Consider the following 23270-nt stretch of genomic DNA (forward strand, 5'->3'; position numbering starts at 1 on the left):
AAAGTATGTTAACGTCAATTTATGCCATTATACATGTACTTTTTTTTGTAAGATAGTAGAGTGTATTTTGACATATTGTGGATACATGGAGTATTCCCATTTTTGTAGTTGTACATGATGTGGAGTTACATTGGTCATGTATTCATGTATGAACATAGGAAAGTTATGTCCAATTCATTCTACTGCCTTCCTGTTCTCATCCCCACTTCCTTCCCTTCATTCACCTTTGTCTAATCCAGTGAACTTCTTCTATATTTCTCCCCACTCCTTATTTCTCCCCACTCCTTATTATGCATTTACACATAAAATCCATACATCATTTGGCTTTTTTTTTTGGATTGGCTTATTTCACTTAGCATGATAATCTCCAGTTTCATCCATTTACCTGCAAATACCATAATTCCATTTCTTTTTATGGCTGAATAATATTCCATTGTGTATTTATATATATATATATATATATATGTATATGTATGTATGTATACACACACACACACACACACACACACACACACACACACACACACACCACTTTTTCTTTATCCATTCATCTGTTGAATGGCACCTAGGTTCGTTCCAGAGCTTTGCTATTGTGAATTGAGCTACTATAAACATTGATGTGGCTGTGCCACAGTAGTATACATCCTTTGGACGTATCCATTCATCTGTTTAAGGGCACCTAGGTTCGTTCCAGAGCTTTGCTATTGTGAATTGAGCTACTATAAACATGGATGTGGCTGTGCCACAGTAGTATACATCCTTTGGACGTATACCGAGAAGTGGGATGACTGGATCCAATAGTGGTTCCATTCCAAGTTTTCTAGGAATCTCCATAATGCTTTCCAGAGTAGATGCATCAATTTGCAGTCCTCATTTTGTTAACTTCTGTTCTCCCTTCCTCTACAATCTCTATTCATGATTTACTCCCTTTTTGTGAGCCCTTATAATTAGAGATTATGTTTTATTCATTAAAATATATTCAAAATTTTTTCCTTTATCTCCCTGGGTCTTAGGAGTGTGTATACTAGGCTTTCAATTTCTGTTTGTTGAATGGATATTATTGATATTTCTGATTTTTTTTGTGTGTGAAGTGTTTTAAACTTTCAGCTTAAGGCTAAATAACTCCTAATATGGTGACCTAGTATCTACCTAGGTCTTCTAAACATTCATTTATAAATTCTAATATTACTCTATCTGAAGTATCCAAATCTCAAGATAGTTATGACATGCCATGGATGTTATAGATTAAAGTGTCTTACTGTCTGTCTCTGGGAGAGAGATCTAATAGCCAAAGATACAGAAACACAGAGAAATAAAAGCATATAAGACCACAAAAGTAGTTCATGTGGGAAGACACTTGAGGAATGAATTTTTCTGCTTTTATGAATTTAGAAGCTAAAAGATAAACTGATTAAAACTTGAGGGGAAACCCAGATCAGATTAGATGTGGGGATCAGTGTTGATGAGGATCTCATTTGGTGTTGAGGGTTATGATTAGTGACTAATTTCTGTTATATGTATGTTTCTTGTTTTCAGCATTGCAGTGTCGAGATGGCTATGAGCCCTGTGTTAATGAAGGAATTTGTGTTACTTATCACAATGGCACTGGCTACTGCAAGTAAGTTTTTCTCTTCACATATTTTCTTTTTATACAGTAGGATACTGGACAATATTTGTTTTTTTTATTTTTAATATTTCTATGAAATGTTATTGGGTTTTAGACTTTGCTGATAGTTTTAGTGGGTGATGAATAAAGAAAGATGTGGATGTCAGATAAATGGTCAATAAGAATTTTTTGCTATCTTACCATTATATTTTGCCTTATGAAAAAAGACTTCATAGAATGGAGACTATTAGAGAAAAGAAAGGGGATCAGGTGGAGAGGCAGGGAAGAAGAACGGGAAAATGAGGCTTGAAATGATAAAAATATGTTTATGAATGTATAGATATGCCACAGTGAAACCCATTGTTCTATGTAATTAATATGCATTAATAAAAATTAAAAAAAGGAATTTTTAGTGAGTGGCTAATTAATACATATTGAGTGTGTTCTCTTATATTTTTCAGTTTAAAACATAGCCTTAGAATCTCTTATCATCTATGATCTTATTTTTAAGATAAACTCTAGATAGTAACTTTAATTCTGTCCAGTGTAATATTATAATCATATGAAATTTTCCTCCGGGTATAAAAAAAATCCAGTTCTGAAAGTGAGACTGTGAAGGAGGAAGATGTATAAGATGTATATGCTGTGACCCTTCATTAGCCCAGTATATGCATATGTAAGGTTGGGGCAGGGCTGTGAGTGGGCATCCTGTGGGGTTAAATCACTGTTGAGGAGGAGGAGGGATAAGGTAGGCTGTGCCATCTAGTTTTTGAGTCAAGAGCATTTCTTTTCTTTTTCTCCAGCCTTGTGGTCTCGCCAGACTTCCTCCCTACCTACCTCCTTCCTTCTTTCCTTCCTTCCTTCCTTCCTTCCTTCCTTCCTTCCTTCCTTCCTTCCTTTCTTCCTTCATGACAACAGTGGAATGCATTACAATTCGCCAGACTTCTTGTTTGAGGAAAGCTGTGAGATAATTTCATAAACAGCTTCTTTATATTTTCTCTAGATCTTTTTTTTAATCTTAACTGAAAAGTTTTGATAATAAAGTATCATTCTATTTATTTCAGGGAAAATGTTGGAAAAATAAGATTTGATAATATTTTTCTTCTTTTTCTTCATATAATTGTAAAAATTTTGCCAATTGAGTTCATTCTGACACCAGGATCTAACTTTTTTAATGTCACATTTATTTTTTTCCCAAGTCAGAAACAGTTTTCTTTAACAAAGTGAAAATATTTTAAGCTGTGATGACAGTAAAGCTTAACAATAGTTTGTTTGGATTGAAATAAAGATAACATTGGAAATGAAAGATTTTATGTAACTGATTATGGACTGCTCACTTGGTTTTTCTAGCTGACAAAGAAAACATGTGGTGTATTCTCCTCTAAGAATGGGACTAAAACTGGAGATAATAAGGGAGGGAACTTAATACCTTAGAATTGGTCACTGAAATCTTGTTTAGTCTCTTAGAGGCATCTGGTGCCTTAGTTGCTTGCTTGCTTTGTTATTCAGTTCTGTTATTCAGTTGTCTTGTGCAGTTAACCCATTACACTGTGATTACTTGTCGATATTTTTTTCCTCTCACTAGATTATGAGGTCTTGATCTTAGGCATATTTCATGGTTAATAACTTGCACAGGACCAGCCATGTAGCTATTGCTTAACAGTGTGCTTCCTGAACTAAAAGCTCTTCAATTTATATGCCTCTTAACTGTTTTCAAAAATTAGATACTGGGGGCTGGGGTTGTGGCTTAGAGATAGAGCGCTTGCCTACCATGTATGAGGCACTGGGTTTGGTCTTCAGCACCACATAAAAATACAGCTCAGTTGGTAGAGTGCTTGCCTTGCATGTACAAGGCCCTGGGATCAATTTCCAGCACCACACACACACACACACACACACACACACACACACACACACAAAATTGTGTCCGCCTACAACTAAAAAATAAACATTAAAAAAAAAGATACAGGTTCTCTCCTTTTATTTATTTCATTTGCTTTAGGCAGCATCCGGAATAGTAGTACCATACAGAGAGCCAAGTTATTTGGATATAATTTGATGTGGTGATTTATGTGGGGAGAATTTCACATAGGTTCTTTTTTAAAAATAGTTTTTAGTTGTAGATGAACACAATACCTTTATTTTTTAAATTTATTTTTATGGGGTGCTAAGGATCTCAGTGCCTCACACATGCTAGGCAAGTGCTCTATCACTGAGCTACAAACCCAGCCCTCACATAGGTTCTGAATGTTGGTCTATAGATTATGATCTGCCATGGGGAGAGAAAATTTCTAGGGGAGAAAGCTCTGAGCACTTACCTGGAGAGAACAGTAAGGGTCACTTTTGTGAGGAAGCAGGTATGTGAGTTCTAGTCTCAGACTTCGTAAGCATGACCAGAGAGGCAAGGTACCTGGTATTTGCTATTGCTCAACAATGTATTTCTTTCTTTTAAATATTTTTTTAGTTGTTGATGGACCTTTATTCTAGTTATATATATGTGGTGCTGATTGAACCTAGTGCCTCATACACTCTACCACTGAGCCACAACCCCAGTCCCAACAATGTGTTTCTTGAAGTAAAAGATGTTCAATACATTTTCTGTGAGAAACACTACTCAGAAGCAGGGAACTTCCTTTGTGGCTAACAAAAATAGAGCTACCTAAATTCTGTCACTGGGCCTGTGTTAATTGTTGATAGAATGGAATATTTATGGATATAAAGTTCTAGATGGGTCAGTCAGTCCCTCTGGTATCTTCCAATCCTGCTCTGAGGGAAGCAAGGTCCTTGATTGAGAAAGGGAGAATAAGAAAAAAAATGGTAAAGCCATCCTTCTCATCTGAGAAATCAATATGAAGAACTGAACTTGTAAAAAGAGTGTTTACTTCAGAAAAGGTAAGATTAGCCTTTTCAGGAATGGCAAAGTCACCATCTGTACTCATAGGGAAAGCAAGAACTCACCACAGAGGCTGAGTTGGTGATTCCTTCACAGAGTCTTAAGCAAAAGTAATGTGTACTTGGTATACTTTTCAATATATCTTAATCAGCCTTGCTTTTTCTTTCTTTTCTTTCCTTCCCAGGGGAAAGAAGGTAAGCCGGCATGTTCAGTAAATATTTTCACAAAATAGTAAATAAATATTAAAATATTTAGAAAGTTTTATGAAAATTATATCAGACATGCAGGGTATGTGATTACATTTTTATTCATGAGATTGCTCAGTGGATTAAGAAAATAAATTTGAAGCCAAATTCTTTTTTTGGAGGGTGGGAATTGGTAGAAAGTGATTTTTAAAACAGAAGATGTCTGACTCCTCAAAGAGGGCATTGTGTTACTGACTCAGCTAAAACATAATGATTGTTTATAGAAATTACAGAAACCCTTGATAATATCACATTGACAGATGAGGAAAAGTACTTTTAAAGATTGGTTTTATGCAAAGCTCTACTGTTTTTTTCTCACTGTTAGAAACTTACCTACCCTGTCAGTGTGTGATCAGATTGTGATGCCAGACAAGGGGAATCTGTAATCTCACATAAAACTCAATTATTGCTGCTAAATAGTTGCTGTCAGGTTTTAATAAAGCCCTCTCACTACACAGAGAGAAGGCATTTTATTCTCTCCCTTGTCCTACTGGGAGGTGTAAATATATAATTAAGTTTGGATGTCATTAATCACTTTCAAGTTGTTTGCTCCAGGTTTTCAAAAATAACCCATTCCAAATCCTATTTTGATTAAAAACCATGGGAAACTCAAGTTTGCTGAGATGCTGGGGGTAGGTGAGGTTATGAATTATACAGTTTATAAAATGTGTATTATAAAAACATTTATCAATTATTATTTAACGTTTTTTTTCTGTCAGTCCTTAACATCTAGGTTGTCTGTGGCTATGTTTCTATCAACTTATTCTCTTGACTATGGGTTCAGTTGCTCTTTACTTTGAGTATGCTTTAGTTTTTAATTATTGACTGGACATTGTGGTTGATGCATTTAAAAGGTTTTTCTACTAAAGAATGTTGAATTTTGTTTTAGTAGGCAGTTCCATTCCTGAGAGATAACATTGATCTGATGGAGGCTTAGTTTGAGAATAGGTTTGCTTCTCTTTCTAACAGGTGAAATCTTAGTCTTGAGATGTGATCCTTATTTCTAAGGACCCTTCAGAGAGTTCTGTGGAAAGTATGAGGGCTTGACCAAACCCTGGAGTGTTTATCAAGGCCCACTAATTTGGCAAGGCTCTAACCAGGAGCCTTCTGCCTGCTTTTTCACTCTTGAGTTTCTTGCTTCCTCTTGGTTTCCTGAATCCCATATGCTTCTGCATAGTGAATTGTTAAAGGATTTGAACAGAGTTCTATGCATACTTTGAGCTGCTTCTTCTATGGTTGTCTTTTCTAGGAAATTCCAGCTGTTTTGACAGCTCCAGATGCCTCTGGCTCCCCATCCAATAAAACTTTCATTGTCTGCTTTCACTGTCTGTCTCCCTCTTGTGCTGTGTGGCCTGTAAACCTGGCATTAATAGATATGAGTTTAGCTTGACTTCTTTCAACACAGTCTCCAGGTTAACAATAATCCTATGTGAAGTTTCCTTCTTATTGTTCAATTGTGGGTTGTCAGCACCATTCATTTCATGTAGGAATTTTTTTTTGTCCCTTCTCTTGGAAGCAGAATGGAAAAATATTTCTCTTTCAGGATTTAGAGAAGCTTAATTAAGTCCTTCATTTTAATTTTATCTATATGTGCTAGCAAAGGAGTAGGGCATATCAGAATACAATAAAAATGAAAACCTTGTAGACTTTATTTGTTAAGCTAGCATAAATGTGTGGGTATGATGGAGGTTTTTATGAAGCCCTCTTCTCAATTTCCAGTAGTAGGAATTTTGTAGGTAGGAATGAAGTTTAGTATTTCTCCTACCTCCGCTGTCGTACGTGTGTCTGTATGAGTATGTATATGTGTGAGTATTATGTATGCTGTTTCCATATTTGTCCTGTTTTTTTGCCTTACATACTGATGTCAGGTAAATTGGAATTTTTCTTGGATTTCCCCAAATTTTCTAGAACCTATTTATTCACTATTAGTAACTATCACTAAGCATTTAGTCTCATATGTCTAAAATGGTTGCTGATTCTCAGACTAGTACCACTATCATTATTAATGCAATACCTTCAATTTAAAATGTTCTTCACCAAAGTAGTCTCCTACTTGATCATTATGAAAGGGGCTTTAGGAAAGAAAAGTGAAAGTAAAGAACAAGAAAGTTATTTAAGTGACAGGTGGTATTACTCTGTGAACACATTGAACTGGAGAATTTTGTCCAAATTTTTCCCCCCAAATAAATATGAAGAGAAGATTAGTGAGAAAATAGTGTAATTTGGTGATTGTGTAGAACAGTGGTATTTAGAGTAGATTCAAGCCAGTTTCCTGCAGTTACTCTCTCTGTGACCCTGAATCCTGAATGCTGTAGGGTTAGATGGACTCTGAAGCACCATAGAATTCTCACTGTTCAGACAAAGGTTTAGTTTACATCACACTGATATTTATTGAGCAGACTACTATGCCCGATCACCATGCTGGGTGTTGTGAACAGGCAGAAAAACCACGAGGCCTATGACTGAATTATCCACAGTTGTACCATGCGAGCTTGTGTCTGTGCACACTGTTTCTCTTGTGTAAGAAGAGTGGCAGCCCTCTGAAGTCTTGCTGGGGGGAGGAAGCATACATATGTGTATAAGATAAAACTTCCTGAAGTGGCCCGGAAAAAAAGAACTACTGAGCATCCCATGAGGAACAACTACAATGGGACCGAAGGATTTTTGGTGTACTACTCAGATTCTAAATCTTGGAATATTATTGGAGCTGTAGGAGATGGAGTGATAGAAAAAGGATGGGTGGGGATACTGAGGAAACTAGAAAGCACTATTAACACTTACAGTAGTCAATACCAGTTTCTTTATTTCTTCTTCAGTGATAGAACTTCAAAACTTCTACATTTTGGTGGCTCTTTTCTGTCTCTGCTTCCATTTGTGTGAGGTTTTAATAAGATGGTGTGTGGATTAATCTGGTTTCACAGTGACAGGGAAGTGATTTGAAAAATCATTCTTTAGCATGTGTTAGCTTTGTTTGGAGATGGAATGCCTGGAGAAAAGGGTGAGGGGAGGACCAGGGGACCAGAACAGAGGGCAGCTGGGAGCAATTACCATTCCCTTCCCCAGACCTTTTTGGCCTTGACTGTTGATTCTTGTGCTGCTGCCAGACAGAGCAGCCAGGTAGGCTTGTGAACACTCTTTTGTAAGCAAACAGTCCAGGAATCTCTAGGGCAAGAAAAAGAATGGATTGTGGTAGAGGGAGTGATAGAAAAACAGAGAACAGGGCTGGTCTTCATAGTGCTGCGTGGTTCAGTTTCTTAGCTGAGAATTCAGGTGTCTCAAACTCTTTTGTCCAGTGAATATTGGTCAGAATCTGTTCATTTTAGGGATCCAGAGTAAGGAAGCATCTGTTAGCCAAGTCTTTGGTTACCCCAAATTAGCTCTTGTTCTTTACTGCTTGTTTCCTCTGATTATATACTACATATCCAAACCCTCAATTATCCAGAATAAACCAGGACTGCCTATTCTGTGTGGAAAACATTTAATAGTGGTTAAATTCTCCTGCCTAGACCATGGCAGTGCCTTAAGTCATTTAAACACTCATCCCTTTAAGATTTTGAAATTTTGGTTCTTGTGTAAGCCAGACACATTTTATTTCACCAGGCAGCTTGTCCTTTCTGAAACCTCAGTCATCCTAAAAAGTACCTCAAGAACCTCCTTGACTTTAATTTTTCTGCCTTAGTCCCATTTGTGTATAATGTTTGTGGTGTCTGATGTTCTGTCTTGTATAGCTGAAACTCATATCCTTGAATTTCTGGGTCACTCTTAAAAAATGGACAAACTTGATTACTAATGAGAAGGTGACTCATTTCCTTCCAGGCAAAGGCTGACACTGATTATCAGAGTTCATAATTAGTCTCTAAAGAAACAAACTCTCTAATTATGGAGCATCACCTAGTTTTTCATTGGACAATGAGTTAAAATTGGGATTTAATATTTAAATTATTTTTGCAAAAGCAAAAATAGCTGCATTATGACTCTGTTTAAGTGAGAGGCAAGCATGGGTGACAGTCTATTAATAGGAATCACTTGTAATCTGATGAGGAGCGTGATGACGCTGAGTGAGCTTTGAAAGCTGGCCTTTCCTGATAACAACCTGTGTAGACACAGACCTCTTTGTCCTGGCACCTTTTCTGAAAAGGTCTGCGTGAGTGCACCAAAAAAGAATCACCAGGAGAAGAAAAAGTAAAAGCTGTGTTCTCAGCCTGCTAAGCAGAGGCAGTGCACGCAGTCCCCAGCCTCTGAATATCTAGTGGAAGATGTCATGTCCTGCCGGGGCTGTCTCTAGGACACAAGCAGGGGTCTTGCAGCAGCCCCAGGGAACAGTGGGGCAGACACAGGAGAGACCCAATTCATTTGCATGAGACACACTCACTGCCCCCAGGAGGATCACCACAAGGGAGCTGACTCTTACCACGGAGGCCACCCCTTAGACCATCCCCTTCTCTAGATGGGTTTACCAGCCCACCTCTGCCCTGTCCCCCTGGGCCATTTTCCTGGTGACCTTCTGACTCCTGGCACTGAAGATGGTAGGTCTGTGTTTCCTCCCCTTGCTCTTCCTCATCTGAATCCAGCTCAGACTCATCATTGTAGAAATGAAGGGTGGCTTGCACTGGGAAACTGGCTAGCACCTTCTCCCCGGAACTCTGCAGGTATTCTTGACGCTTTGAAATGGGTAAATAAAGTCTAATATTTAAGAAACAAATACATCATTAATCAACCTGAAAACTGGCCTACACTACCAAGACTCTCTTCCCCAGAAGCAGCTAACTCCCCCATCTTCCTGTCTGATTTTGCCTTCCCTACATACAGTGGATTTTAAGTTAGTAGAGCATGAAACTGTGGCCACCTAGATAGGGGACTTGGTAATAAACCCCACACTAGATCAGAACCCTGAATGAGCAAATCAATTTTTTGACCTGAAAAGGTGCACTTCAACAAAGGGAATATGCTACTGAAAACACTGGATTCCAGAATTAATAGGCCCACTCTGATTAAATGGATAACTTGAGACCTCTGGGATAATGATGTCCCATTTAGGACCCAGGCCCCATTCCACCCCCATCTTTTGAGCATGGAAAATGGAACCCTCTGGGCTCTGGAGGAAACTTTACTGTGAAATTCTGATCCATGGAAGCAGCTAATTTTCCAAATGTTACTATAAGAGAACCTGGAGGGGTGGATCCCTGGCTTAGACAAAATAGAAAAGATGTGCTTAGGGGGAAAAAAGAGAGAAAAAAAGCTTGAATATATAAAAATTGATTCCAGGTATTGTGGGATTTGGAATTCAAGTTATTCTCATTTATTAATTTTCATGCTTGGTTCCCTGCAAACTTCTCAGGAAGGGTCCTGACTGATTCCTGCTGATTTCAACATCCCCTTCTTGACAGAAGAACAAAGACATGGTGTGCCATATAACATAGGGCATGGTTCACACCTGTGATCCCAGCACCTGGAGAGGCTGAGACAGGAGCATTGCAAGTTCAAGGACAGCCTGGGCAACCTAGTGAAAGCCTGTCTCAAAAATTAAAAACAAACAAACAAAAAAAACATTCTGGCGATGTTTTCCAGATGGATGTTCTCCAGATGGATAATGGACTGGTGCCCCAAAAGATTGTCTGTACGTAACTTTAGGAAATGTTTCTGTCCTGTGTGGAACGTCCTAGGTTGTCAGCTTATAGACTCTGGAGTGCTGCTGTTGGTGTAACGTAGGGCAGTGCTTGGTTTCAGTTTGATTCAGAAAACTGATTTGATTTAATAAGGAAAATATATGATTCACACAAGTGTTGAGGTTTTTTGGGGTCAGGGAGATGTATCTTTAGTGCTTAATTAAAAACCAGGGTTTTTCATAATTGCAATATCTGTGACATAGCATCCATATTGGATGACTTATAGTGTTTATTTTACATAACATAACACAATATAATGGTTCTAGCCTATAGTTCTGACTGAAAGGGAATAATAGCCAGTTGTACTGTGAAGGTCTAAATCTAAAGGCTTTTTTATTTAAATATGCATTTCACAGTTTTGGACAGGTAGCACATGACCTGCTTTCCTTAGGCTTGTGTGTGATGTTTTCATTTGTTTCACAGGCAAGTAAGTGCCACTTATTGGCTCTGGGAATCTGATTTACCATGCACACATGCCTAATATTGTGTCCCATGTGCAGAAAGCACTCAATACCTGTTTTTTGGATCAGTTATTGTAAGCTTATGTTGCACTGGATAGACCATTTCGCAGATCCTCTGAAGTGTCCTGTGCATGACTCCTCCTGGGGCATGCTTGGGTAGGGTCTATTAATGTGTCCTTTTTATTCCTCAGTTTCAGTGTCATGTAGGAGAATAACAGCCTAGCCTAGTTGAATCTCTAATAGGCAAAATCTCCCCTCTTAATCTCACCTTCTTCACCAGTCAAGAAGATGATCTGGGGTTCTGATTTGAGTAGGAAGGATGTGGAAATCAGGAATTTCACTGGGGGTCTTCAGGAGCACCCTTCCAGCTGGTGGCAGCAATTGTGTGGCTCCCAGGGATGCCCAGAGTTGAGGTGGGGATGTAAGTGGGAGCTGTGCAGGTGGCTCTGCCATACTGTAGGTGGCAGAATGTGGAGAGCTGGTGAGGCTCTTTTGCCAGCTGCATGACAAATAAGTGCTGATGAGCCCTCTGTGATCTTTCCTGTACTCCAGCTGTGCACTTGCAAGACTCTGCTCTGAAGGAACTCAAGGATCAGGCTGTACACAAGCAAGCCCAAGTCCTACAGCCAAACCCTGAGCCCTCTCTGGAGACCGAGCCTGCGCGGGACTTTATGGAGCACCCTGGCAAGGATGACCCAAAGGCTCTTCCAGAAGGTTCTTCTCTTCCAGAAGGTTCTTCCAAGCCGAGGAGGGGCAGTGCCTCTGGGAGTGAGCCTCCTGGGGACACTGAGCAGGGAGCGGGCCCTCTGGAGCATTTTCACCTCCACCTGTCTAGTTGCCACAAATGCTTAGAACTTGAGAATAGCACCATTGATTCGGTCAAGTTTGCATCTGCAGAGAACATTCCAGACCTTCCCTATGATCATGGCAGCAGTTTGGAGGGTGTTGCCGATGAGATCTGCCCTAAAGAAGAAGGGAGGAGAGTCAACATCACGGGAAAGGCACTCAACATCCTTCTGTACGTAGGCCCCGACTCCCAGGAGGCCCTCGGGTGGCTCCAGCAGGTGTGGGCCATCCTGGCTGACTGTGTGGACACCGACAGCTATGTTCTGAACCACCTGCAGGAGGAAAGTGTGCTCTGGGACCCATGGCCAGACATCTGCCTGTTGTTGGTCATTGCCATCAGGGAACTCATCCCTGAAGACCTGTACCAGAAGTTCCTAGCCTATCTTTCTCAGGGAAGGAAGGTACTGGGCCTGTCTTCATCCTTCACGTTTGATGGCTTGCAGGTGACAAGAAAGGGTGTGCTGCAGAAGACAGTCCAGAGCCTGGTTTTCTCCAAGGCTGACCAGAGCAAGATGAAGCTCAGCGTTCTGAGCAGTGGCTGTGTTTATGAGGAGGGCCCCGGGAAGCAGCTCAGCCCTGGAAAGCTCCAGGGCCACCTGGACAATGAGGACAAGGACAGGATGATCATGCAAGTGTCTTTTGGAACCTGCGGAGGGGAAGCCATTCTTTGCCAGGTACTGAGTTAGTGTGATGCTATTGGGTGTCTTTGGGAAGGAGCATGCTCTTGAAGGCTGTATGTGTATAGGTCTCAATGCTGTATGCCGCGGTGCTGGGGACAGAGGCCAGGGCCTCACATGAGCTGGGCAAGTGCTCCTCGGCTGAGCCTGCCTGGCCCACTGGGCACTTTTGACTCCAACTGAGAGTTGTTCTGAGGTGAGGGGAAGTTTAGTTTGGTCCAGGGCTTTTGTGAAAACCCTGAGGAGCCATGTGTTGTGAAGGAGGCAGGAGGCAGGAGGGCTGCTGGCTAAGCAAGCGTTAGCCTGGAAGTTCTTTCTTGTTCCCATCTTTATTGGTTGCAGTCTTTCTGAAACACAGTGCCTTCACGTACATTCTGGGTAATATCAGGAGCCTTTATTTAATGTGGGAAGTTGGAAGACTCAGGGGTGGTGATTCCAGACATCAGTGACTGATGATCTTGTTAAAATATTGCAGTCAGTCGTGGAGGGAGTTAGGGTTAGAAACATCCTCCAATCCACAGTTCCTTTCTGTCACTCTTAAAACTAAGCATTGAGGAAACTTCCTAGTAAGAGAATGTGGAGCCGGGCCTGGTGGCACATGCCCAGAGGCTCAGGAAGCTGAGGTAGGAGGATCACAAGTTCAAAATCAGCCTCAGCAACTTAGTGAGGCACTAAGCAACTCCCTGAGACCCTATCTCAAAATAAAAAATAAAAAGGGCTGGGGATGTCGCTCAGTGGTTAAGTGCCACTGGGTTCAATCCTCATTACCAAAATAAATAAATAAATAAATAAGGTGGAAGTTGCGTAGGTTTATAATGGCATACTCATACACAGGTAAGAAGAAAACGGAAGAAGGACAAGAGAAATGCAGATTTCCTTCGCAAGCTTAGGGAGTCCTTGGACTCTTCTGTGGTTTCCTCTTTGGCTTTTTGTTGTTGGGGGAAAAGTCACAGAGGAAATCAGCATCATTCATCATCTACTGCAAATCCTGAACACTGAGCGCACAAGTTTTTAGAGGAATGCTCCCTCCTCAAGGCACCGGGATCTAAAGAGCTGAGGAGATGAAGGTGTTTTGCCCAGAAGGCTCCCAATGGTGGCCATCCTGGATTTGGTTTTATTTATTAGGTTTGAGAATCATCACTTCCTCTGTTTCGTTTTCCTTTTGTAGGTCTTGTCTCTTTCCTGTCCCTCTGGAAGCTCCAGTCCCCTGAGTTTTCTGAGCCAGTGCCCTTCCGGTTGGTCAAGTTGGTTTCTGTGCTATCCTAAAGCCCACCCATCTGTTCTGATGAAAACTCGGACAGAGATGCTTAAGATTAAGAAATCTGGACATTGGTCCAGATGAATATGTGCAATCTAAGTAGGTTTCCTGTAGGGCTGCAAGCCACCTGGGTTGGTTTTTGGAGTTCTAATAAATGTACCTCTTATCTTCTCTGCAAATATGGTCACTATAGTGACTGCATTCTCAAAAAATCCACCTAAACACCCTACTTCCGAGAGCCATATTTCAGTTCTGAAGAGCGAATTTTACCACCTCTGCGTGCAGATTTGTAGTAGGAAGTTGATTCAGCACTGTTGCTATCCACTTCTTCTAGTTACACAGCCAATATCTTGGCTGCACCATTTAAATTGACCCCATCGCTGTCATAAAATTTGATACTGCAGTGCGTAGCCTGAGGACAAAAGGCAACATGATGCCGCTCCACACATCAGATTCTGAGGATTAGGATGCCATTTTTTATTTTAGATGACTTCCAGTCTTCTGTGTGACATAATCCGTGTTTCTTCCTCAGGCTGTGTTGCTGTGATCCCTCGGCGGGATCAACCAGTAAATATTATAATCTGGTCAGTTTCCTTTCACTGTTCAGTTCCATCGTCTTCATCTCTGTGATTAATTTGGTCATGAGGAGGAGAAGTACTGCAGGTGACACACAGCTGTGCTGGCTGAGGCACCCCATCAGGCAGGCTGCCTGTTAGATGCCCACTCACTTTCAGTGATGCAGGGAAAAAGGACACATTTGGATGCTCCGGTGCTGACCAAGTTTGCAGGGAAAATATAAGGCCATGGATTAAAGCTGTTATTTGCTGTACTCTTGATATAAAATGTATCAAGAGTATGGCATGAAATTGTACAGATAAAGCTCAAAAATGGATCTAGAAAGATTTTGTTTTGTTTTGGTACCAGGGATTGAACCCAGGGATTCTTAACCACTGAGCCACATCCCCAGCCCTTTTTAAAAAGGTATTTTATTTAGAAACAGGGTCTTGCTCAGTTGCTTAGGGCCTTGCTAAATTGCTGAGGCTGACTTTGAACTTGTGATCCTCCTGCCTCAGCACTGAGCTGCTGGGGTTACAGGCATGGGCCACTGCGCCCAGCTAAGACTTTTGTGTTTTCTTATTGAGCTTTAACTCAGGGAAGGATTGGTTCTGCTTTTATAGCAGAGTTCCCAACCATGGCCCCATCAACATTTTGGGCCTAATAACTCTTTGTGGGGAGGGATGGTCCTTGTGCATGTTAGGATGGTTGGCAGGATCCCTTGGCTCTGCCTGCTAGAGGCCTTTAACCCCATTTGTAGCCAGAGATGTTCTAACTTTCAGTCCAGTTAAAAAGCCTGAAGTTTAAAAGCTTAGTTATGGAGATGGGCCTGTCTCTGTGGTAGTAGTTTTATAAGCAGAGGGTGAGACTGAGGTTTGACACCGTGGAGAACCAGTTACACACCTGACACACACACCCATGGTGCTGTTCTGTCCCTTATTAACAGCACAGAGCCAGATGCATCCTCTTTTCTCATGGCACCTAAACCTTTTTCTGTGGTGCTAGGGATTGAACCCAGGACCTGTGCATGCCAGGAGGTGTCCTACCACTGACCTACACCCCAGTCCAGCAACTAGCATTTTTTGTTTCTTTTTAAATTTTATTTTTGCTACCAGGGATTGAACCCAGGAGTGCTTATCACTGAGCTACAACTTCAGCCTTTTTTATTTATTGAGACAGAGTCTTTAACTCAGGGCAGGATTGGTTCTGCTTTTATAGCAGAGTACCCAACCATGGCCCCCATCAGCACATTGCTTAGGGCCTTGCTAAGTTGCTGAGGCTGTCCTCGAACTTGTGATCCTCCTTCCTCAGCCTCCAGAGTTGCTGAGATGACAGGCATGTGCCACACTGTACCAGGCCCAGCACCTAAAATCTTGAAACCGTAAGATACTAAGTAGAAATGTTTTCCCCATTCAGTGGCTTGTCTCCTGGAACTCAGAGGCCTAATGGTGGCTCAGTGGATGGAGTCCCCCTCGGTGTCCTTCTCGTGTGAGGATGAGTTCAGCACGTTTCACTTCCCCAGCTTCTAGAATATTCTGTGTATTCACCCCATCCAGTGAATTCATGTGTGTTCACTCAGTGCCTCCCTCTCTCCGTGAGCTCTGGTGGGAACAGAACTGTGCTTGTTTTATTTCTCCTTCATTTTAACTCCTGGCATGTTAACCCCCAGGATGGCCACCTGTTCACTTGAAGGAAGTGTGTCCACTGTGGTGTGGCTTGTCCACCAGCCTGGCTGTGTCTACTTGAGAGCAGAGGCCCATCTTGGGGCAAGGAGACAGGAGTACACAGATCCCATCCATGCTCCCGCTTTCTGCCTCCTCCCTGCCCAGGGCTGTCTGGAGGACAGGCGGGACCCTGCTGCCCACTGACAGGCCTGCTCAGTCTGTGGGGAAGCCCCAGCCACTGATGCCTAACTGGAGCATGGGAACCATGTTGGACAGTGTTTGCAAACCTTTTCAGATGTGGCCTCGATGTTAGCATCTGGACCATTGTAGACAGTATATTGGGACAGTCTTTGGCTTGGTCAGAGCTCAGGTGGGAATCGAGAGTTGTGCAGGTACCCAAGGCTGGCACCTTGCTTTTTATTTTCCTAATCTTCAGGTCAGAAGGTCTCCATACAGTGGACAAAAACCAAGTAAAGCAAACCAGTTCTGGTCACTTTGCTGGTATCCTGGAAGCTCTAGGCTTTAAAACACAACTAAAATCTGATCTCGGGGGAGCTGGAAGTTCCAGTGTGCGAGACAGACGTTGGTGGTAGAGATGATTTGATTTTCACTGAACAGCAGGTCTGGGTAAGCACGTGATGCTCTGAGTCTTAGAATTGCACCAGGTCAAGAAGGGCAGTGGGGGAGGTCCCCTGTGTTTCAGTTCCTACAGATGCTCCCCATGCTGTCCTCCAGGGGTTGCTTCCCAGTTTGGACTGATGGACAGGGTGGACGTTTTCAGCTTGGCCCTCTGCCTCCCTGTGTGAGCTCAGTAACACCTCATTTAGGCTCTCAGCACAAGGATACTGCAGGTGACTTAGGCTTACAACCAACTTAAAGTGACTTGCCCAAGGTCACACAGCTGGTGATAAAAATCAACCTGTAAAGAGTTTGATAACCCCTCATGGTTGACTCTACCCAATGTCTCAGCCTGATAGCAACAAGTGCAAGAGACCCTTCAGCGCCCGGTGTGGTAGCACACACCTGTCATCTCAACAACTCAGGAGGCTGAGGCAGGAGAATCACAAGTTCATGGCCAGCTGGGCAACTCAGGATATTAACCCCCAGTATGGCCACCAAAATAAAAATTGAAGATGCCTGGGGAAGTAGCTCAGTGGTGGAGCACCCCTGGGTTCAGTCCCCAGTAACACCACCACCACCAACAACAACAACAATGAAAGGGTCCTTTTGAATATTTTTGTTTTTATTGCCATTACTTTTCAGATATTCAGGTCCCAAGTTTATATTGCTGTTGGTGAGGAGAGGGATTCACACTTTTAGAAAACCCGTTGAAGAAGCTCTCTGAGACTGTAAGTGCCTTGATTTAACAAGTGTTGTCTTTTTGTCCAGGTGCACTTAGAACTACCTCCCAGTTCCTTCATGGTGCAGACCCAAGAAGACTTCAACCTGCTGAAATCCAGCAACATGAGAAGATACGAATTCCTCCAGGAGACCCTCTTGGCCCTGGGTGTCAGCTGTGACCTGCGAGAAACTCCTGCCTTAATGCCCCTGTACCTGCTGTTGGCTTCGGAGGTGAGCACCTCATACTCCGCTCTGTGGCTGTTTCCATTGGCTTTGATGTTGATTTTTATCATGATTTTCCATTTCTGCTTTGACTTTGAGTTTAGGAACCCTCTTACTGATGTGCGGGTGTCTCTGACTTGATTTGGTGTGCATAGGTAAGGGAGGTGGAGAAGACTGGAACTCAGGAGGTGTCAGGTCTGCAAGTTATGACCCTTTTTAGGGGGAAGATCCCTGTTGTGTGTGTCAAGAGTGAACAGTGCCCCTCCACATCTGTGGGCTCTGCATCTGAGGGTGTAGCCAGCCAACTGCAAAAGACAGTGGAGAAATTAATTGTCTCTACTGAGCACGTGCAGGCTTCTCTCCTGTCCTCACTCCCTAGACAACACAGTGTGATACTACTCACACAGCACTCACATTGTGGGAGGTGTGCAGGTCATCTGGAGTTTATTTAGGGGATTCAGAGGATGTGCGTATGTTAAATGCAAATACTCTGTCCTTTGCTATGAGGGACCTGGGCACCTGTGGACCTCAGTGTGCATTGGAAGGCAGTGCTGGCCCAGTCCCCCATGGATTCCGAGGGATGGCTGCATTTGGGAACCATAATTGTTTGGGATAAAAATGAGTTATTTTGTTCTGGGCCTTCCTCAGCGTATCTTTGGATGAGAAAGTCCCAGCTTCCCTGTGTTGTGCAGACATCTGCCATCTTGTGGCAGAAGTGCTCTGGATCTCCATCCCTGTCACTTGTGTCTAGAAGGAAAATGCCCTGAGCTGGGGATGTGTTTGGGGATTCTCTGGCCTCGGGTCTTCATTTGCTCCCTGTTGTTGAAACCAGGTTTCGGGCAGGCCGCCAAATTCTACAGGTGTGTGTTCCTGCTAATCCCTTCACATGGCCCTGCCTGTCAGTTTCTTATTCCTAGTGACAATCTGATTATCTTGGGGGTGTCTCTCCATTGTCTCCCCTAAACAGGGGGATCTCAGTTTAGTGATGTGACCATGTAGCTTCAGAAAATACCCTGCTGCCCAGGTGACGTACACACCAGGTTCACCTGCCCTCCCTTGAGAAGAACGAAATATAACCTTCGCCCCAACAAAGGGGCTAGAGAGGGCACTGTCTTCCTGACCGCTCGGGTCCTTGGCAAGCTGAATTTACAGAGGGATGCCATCTGCTCCTTAGAGAAGACAGATGTCAAACCCGAGAGATGCCTCACAGGATTCCCTGAGGACAGAGTGAAATAATATCTGTGGAAGTTCTGTGTGAATTATTATTAAATAACAGCTTATTAAATAAGCCAATAATAAAATATCATAATAACAATTTATTTTAATAAAATATAATTATGTACTATATGATTATATATAATATACATTATGATACAAAGAATTATTATTTAAATAACAGTGTAATAATGATTATTATAGGTTTTTGGGAGGTTGAATGAGTTAAAGTTTAGAATGTGATTGACCAGTGCCTGGCACCTGGTCTAGAAAAATCAAAGGTAATGTGTTTAATTTTAAAAATTAATAGTACAGCAATGAGGGCTGAGGTTGTGGCTCAGTGAGGAGTGCTTGTCTGCATATGTGAGGCCCTGGGTTCAGTTCTCAGCACTGCATATAAATAAATAAAGGTCCATTGACAACTAAAATAATATTTTTTAAAATGCAGCAATGGATTGTTTCTTGTTTAAGAAACATGCTCTTGCTGTGTTTTCCTCACCCAACTCTTGACAGCTTGCCCTGCTCCTGATGCATGCCTAGGGAGTTATGATGGGGCTTTTGTTTGTACCTTCATCTCAGGAACTCAGAATTCCCCATCTTTCATCTGTTTCATGCATTCAGATACTAGAAGGAAAAGCACCACTGTGTCGTACAGAAACACCACAATAAAGCCATCTGCGGCATTTCAGGTCCTGTAGACAAGCCCCTTGTAGGAGGGGCGGGGCCCTGTGGGTGAGGACTGCGGGTCTTGGGGGAGTGTGATGTCATGGTCTGGAGCTTCTCCCTCCTTTCCTGAGCTGGACTGGACTGGGAGGGAGTGCCTGTCTACTCCGGGGCTCCTCCCACGTGGACCAGACTGGCCCTTGGTAGTGCTCCCTCACCTTTCCTGGGAGCTCTGACCATGGTGGACTCGGGACTGGGACCTTGGGACTCTTGGACTGAGAACAGAGAGGAAAGAGTGGCCTGTGAGCAGACTTTTGGAACACTTGTCTTTTCTGGTATATTCTTTTTTTTTTAAGTTGTAGGTGGACCCAATACCTTTATTTTATTTTTATGTGGTGCTGAGGATTAAACCCAGTGCCCCATGCATGCTAAGTGAGGGCTCTATCTTTGAGCCACAATCTCAGCCCATTCTGGTATATTCTTTAGGGTGGGCATAACGGAAATACCCAAGCTAAAACTTTGTGTTAAACGAGCCTGAGCTATCACTTTATGTGATAAAAGGAAGATGGCTTAGCAGACATTATTGGATGCCTACATGGACCGGGCATTGGTGGGATCTGGAAATGACCAGGCCTGATTCAGCCGTTGAGCAACTCCTAGGATTCGGATAGTGAGACCCTACGTGGGAGATCCTTCAAAGCCGCAGAATTGCCATGGTAGATTTGGTCTAGGCACTGGGGAAAGATCTGGATGTGCGGAAGCTCATACAGCACCCCGGGGCCGGCCAGTGCAAGGATTAAGTGGTTAACCAGGGGTCCACATAGCCAGCCCTGAGCTACGGTGGTGTTCCCTCCTGGAGGGTGTTGGCCACACTGTCCACCCTGCTCCCTGTGCTGTTGGCTCTTCTCTGGGTGCCCTTCCTCTTAGTTCTGGTTGACTACAACACTGGGATGCGCTGGCTGGACTGATGGACAGAGTCCAGAGCCGTGTCCCTACCTCTCCTTCTCCTGGCTAGCAGCTCCTGTTAGTGGCTCTGTCGTCCCTGCTGCTGGCCCTGGTGCCTCTCCGCCCCTCGCGCTTTGCTTCTCTGCAGGCAGTTCTTTGTTGAATTCTTCTCAAAGTGCCATCTCTTCTGCCAAAATTGGATTGTGCGGAGGTCAGCCATAACTCACTCATGTGGTAAAATGTGAAAATGTCCTCTTGGATCTTTGTCTAAGTAGCTGCAGTTAGTGGGTGGTGGATCCAAGCTTCAAATTCCCTCTACCCCACTGCCCAGCTCCCTCCACCCCACTGCCCAGCTCCAAGCCCTGCCCATGTTTATCACTGCCTCATGCTTGCATACCATGTGAGTGTATGTTTCTTTGTGATGCCATCAGCATTTTGGTGGCAGTAGATAGGCATTTCCTATGTTGCTTTGTGTTGGGTCCCGTGGGTCTCCTGGATGAGGCTTGTGGGAGAAAAATTAGGGCAAGGATTTAGGGGCAGGCAGACTTTATTTCACGGGTTCAAATTCCAGCTCTGTGACTTAACTGCCTTTGTGGTTTGGGCATGCTGTTAATGCTGCCTGAGGCAGTGGTGTGGCTTGGGGAGGAGTGGGGACCCAGGTCCAGGGCGCCCAGCACAGTGCTCAGCAGGGAGCGAGTGAGTGTGCAACAGGTGTGGCATTCATACTGTTGGCAAAAGAGGCTGCTGGTCACTTCTCGGTCCGGGTGGAAAGTCATTCTGGAAGAGACTTTGTTCTGAGAAGTCCCTGAGTGGCTAAGGTGCCATCTGGCTCAGGAGTGGCAGGTGAACTCACAGAGATCAGGGAGCTTCTTGGGAATAAAGGAATCGAGGCCTCCTCCCTGTTTCTCTCTCCTGATCAAGTATCTGTAAAGTAAAACTGCCACATCAGCCATCTCTAGGGGTACAATTCAGTGGTGTGAATCCCATTCACAGTGTTGTTCAGCCACCGGTACTGTTTCCCAAACTTTTTTTTTATCACCCCAAATAGAAACTCTCCATTAATCAATTACTCTCTATTTCTCTTTCAACTTCCAGTTCTTGATAACTTCTGTTCTGCTTTCTGCCTCTATGAATTTGTCTATTCTAGGTATTTCATAGGAGTGGAATCAGTTATTTGTCTTTTGGTGACTGACTTATGTTACTTAGCGTAATATTTTCAGGGTGTGTCCATATTGTAATATGTATCAAAACTTCATTCTTTTTTTAAGCTGGATAATATTAAATTAAATATTATATCTAATGCCTGTCCCGCCCCCTTTACATCTTGTTTATCCAGTCATCTGTCGATGGACACAGTTCATTTCCTCCTTGGCTGGTGGACGCTGCTTCTCTGAGCAGCGGCATACAGTATCTGAGTCCCTGCTTGAGCTCTTTTGGGTGACTGGGTGGAGCATAACTGCTGGGTCATATGTTAATTCTCTGTTTAAGTTTTTAAGAAAAAATTGGCCTATAATTGGCCCTTTCTGTTTCGAGGGTCGGTGTTGCTAGACTCACTCTGATGAACTAGCATGTACCTAACCAGAAAAGTGTCATCAAGGGCCCCAGGGGAGAATTTGCTGGATCGGGGCCAGATGAGTGGCCTCCACCAGATACCTGTGGAGGAAGGAGGAAGGGCAGACAGTGCAGCTGGCCAGTTGGGGGACATGCTGGTCCAGTTGGAGAGTCTGTCCCACTTGGCCCCAGCCAGTAACTGCCATGTGGGAAGAGTTGCTTTGTTTTCAGAAGAGGCAGAAGAGGTGGTGTGAAATAGCCCCATTCTAAATGTTAGCCCTGGTTCAAAATGGGTGGACCAAACAAACCACATCTCCAGGTTCATCTTGGCTCCTGGTGTCTCTTGTCGATGGTTGCCCTGAAGTCTGTGAGGGGACAGATTTCAGCACAGTGTCACTGAGGTCAGAAGCCCCTCTGGGCCCATCCACTGTGGCATGATGGTGCTTGGGGTCAACAGATGAGCACATGAGAAGTAGGAGCCCAGCCTTGGGAACCCAGGCTGGGAAGCCACCGTCCAACCAGGAGTCTGGCCAGCCAGGCAAGGGCAGCAGACCACAGAGGGGCTGGTGTGGCTGGGACAGGTTGCAGTCCCATTAATAAGCTGCCAGTGTATCTTTTCCCCTGCAACCTCTCCAGCATTTATTGTTTTCTGTATTCGTGTTTCCATGTGTAAGCTGGTGGCTCTGTGTCACACTGAGAGTCACTGTGTGCTGAAGCCTATACTGCAACTCATGCTTTGAATCCAGTCAGCTCCCTATTTTCCTTGGCCTTTTTTCCCAACAATATTATAGGCCCTCCATTCTCATGGTGGGCTAATTATTCTCTTCTATTTGCCTGAACCATAATTCAGTGGAAGCTATTCCTACCTAAGGAAATGAGGACAGAAATTATATAATTGAGAATAACAGCTTTGAAAGCTATGAATGTCTAGAACTTTGTGCTAAGTATGATACATACCAGCTTGGTGGTCCTTAGAGTCAACTCACTGGAAAAAAAGTTTTTTCTGTACCTTTAGAATAGCATCCTCACAAAGACTATTCATTAAATGAGCCCATCTCTAGAAAAATTAAACTTACTATCCAAATGCAGTGCAGTTAAGAGAGGTAAATTTACTCAAGTGATTATCAGTTAAAGAAGTTTCATATATTCACATGTAATAAAATAGAAATATTTTACAGCTCTTTTCCTTGACTGATATTACATTTAATTAATGGCTAACTAAATATTTCTAGAAAGATTATGATAAACCTGACTGAGCAGAAATTGTAGTCACTGGGGAATCAGTACTTTCTATTGGTCATATACTAAAACTTTCAGAAAATACATATTTTTAACAAACAAAATCTCAATACAAACACTTTGCTTTGCAAAACCTTTCTTTACTGATGATATTAAGCAGGATGAACAAAAATTCTGACTCTAATGTTAAGATCAGATCAGCTTATAATTAAATAGAGCTTAA

General features: G+C 42.9%; 1 protein-coding gene across 1 annotated transcript in view; it reads left to right on the forward strand.

The window, feature by feature from the left end:
- Positions 1-1540: 1540 nt before the first annotated feature.
- Positions 1541-23270, forward strand: part of LOC144368135 (biotin--protein ligase-like) — a 108912-nt gene continuing 87182 nt past the window's right edge. The window contains exons 1-3 of the mRNA XM_078026742.1: positions 1541-1618; positions 11424-12391; positions 17261-17443. Coding sequence (XP_077882868.1) covers positions 1552-1618; positions 11424-12391; positions 17261-17443 — 1218 coding nt within the window. The 5' untranslated portion in view covers positions 1541-1551. The remainder of the gene's footprint in view (positions 1619-11423; positions 12392-17260; positions 17444-23270) is intronic.

Source organism: Ictidomys tridecemlineatus, chromosome 2, assembly GCF_052094955.1.
Source record: "Ictidomys tridecemlineatus isolate mIctTri1 chromosome 2, mIctTri1.hap1, whole genome shotgun sequence".
Classification (NCBI taxonomy): domain Eukaryota; kingdom Metazoa; phylum Chordata; class Mammalia; order Rodentia; family Sciuridae; genus Ictidomys; species Ictidomys tridecemlineatus.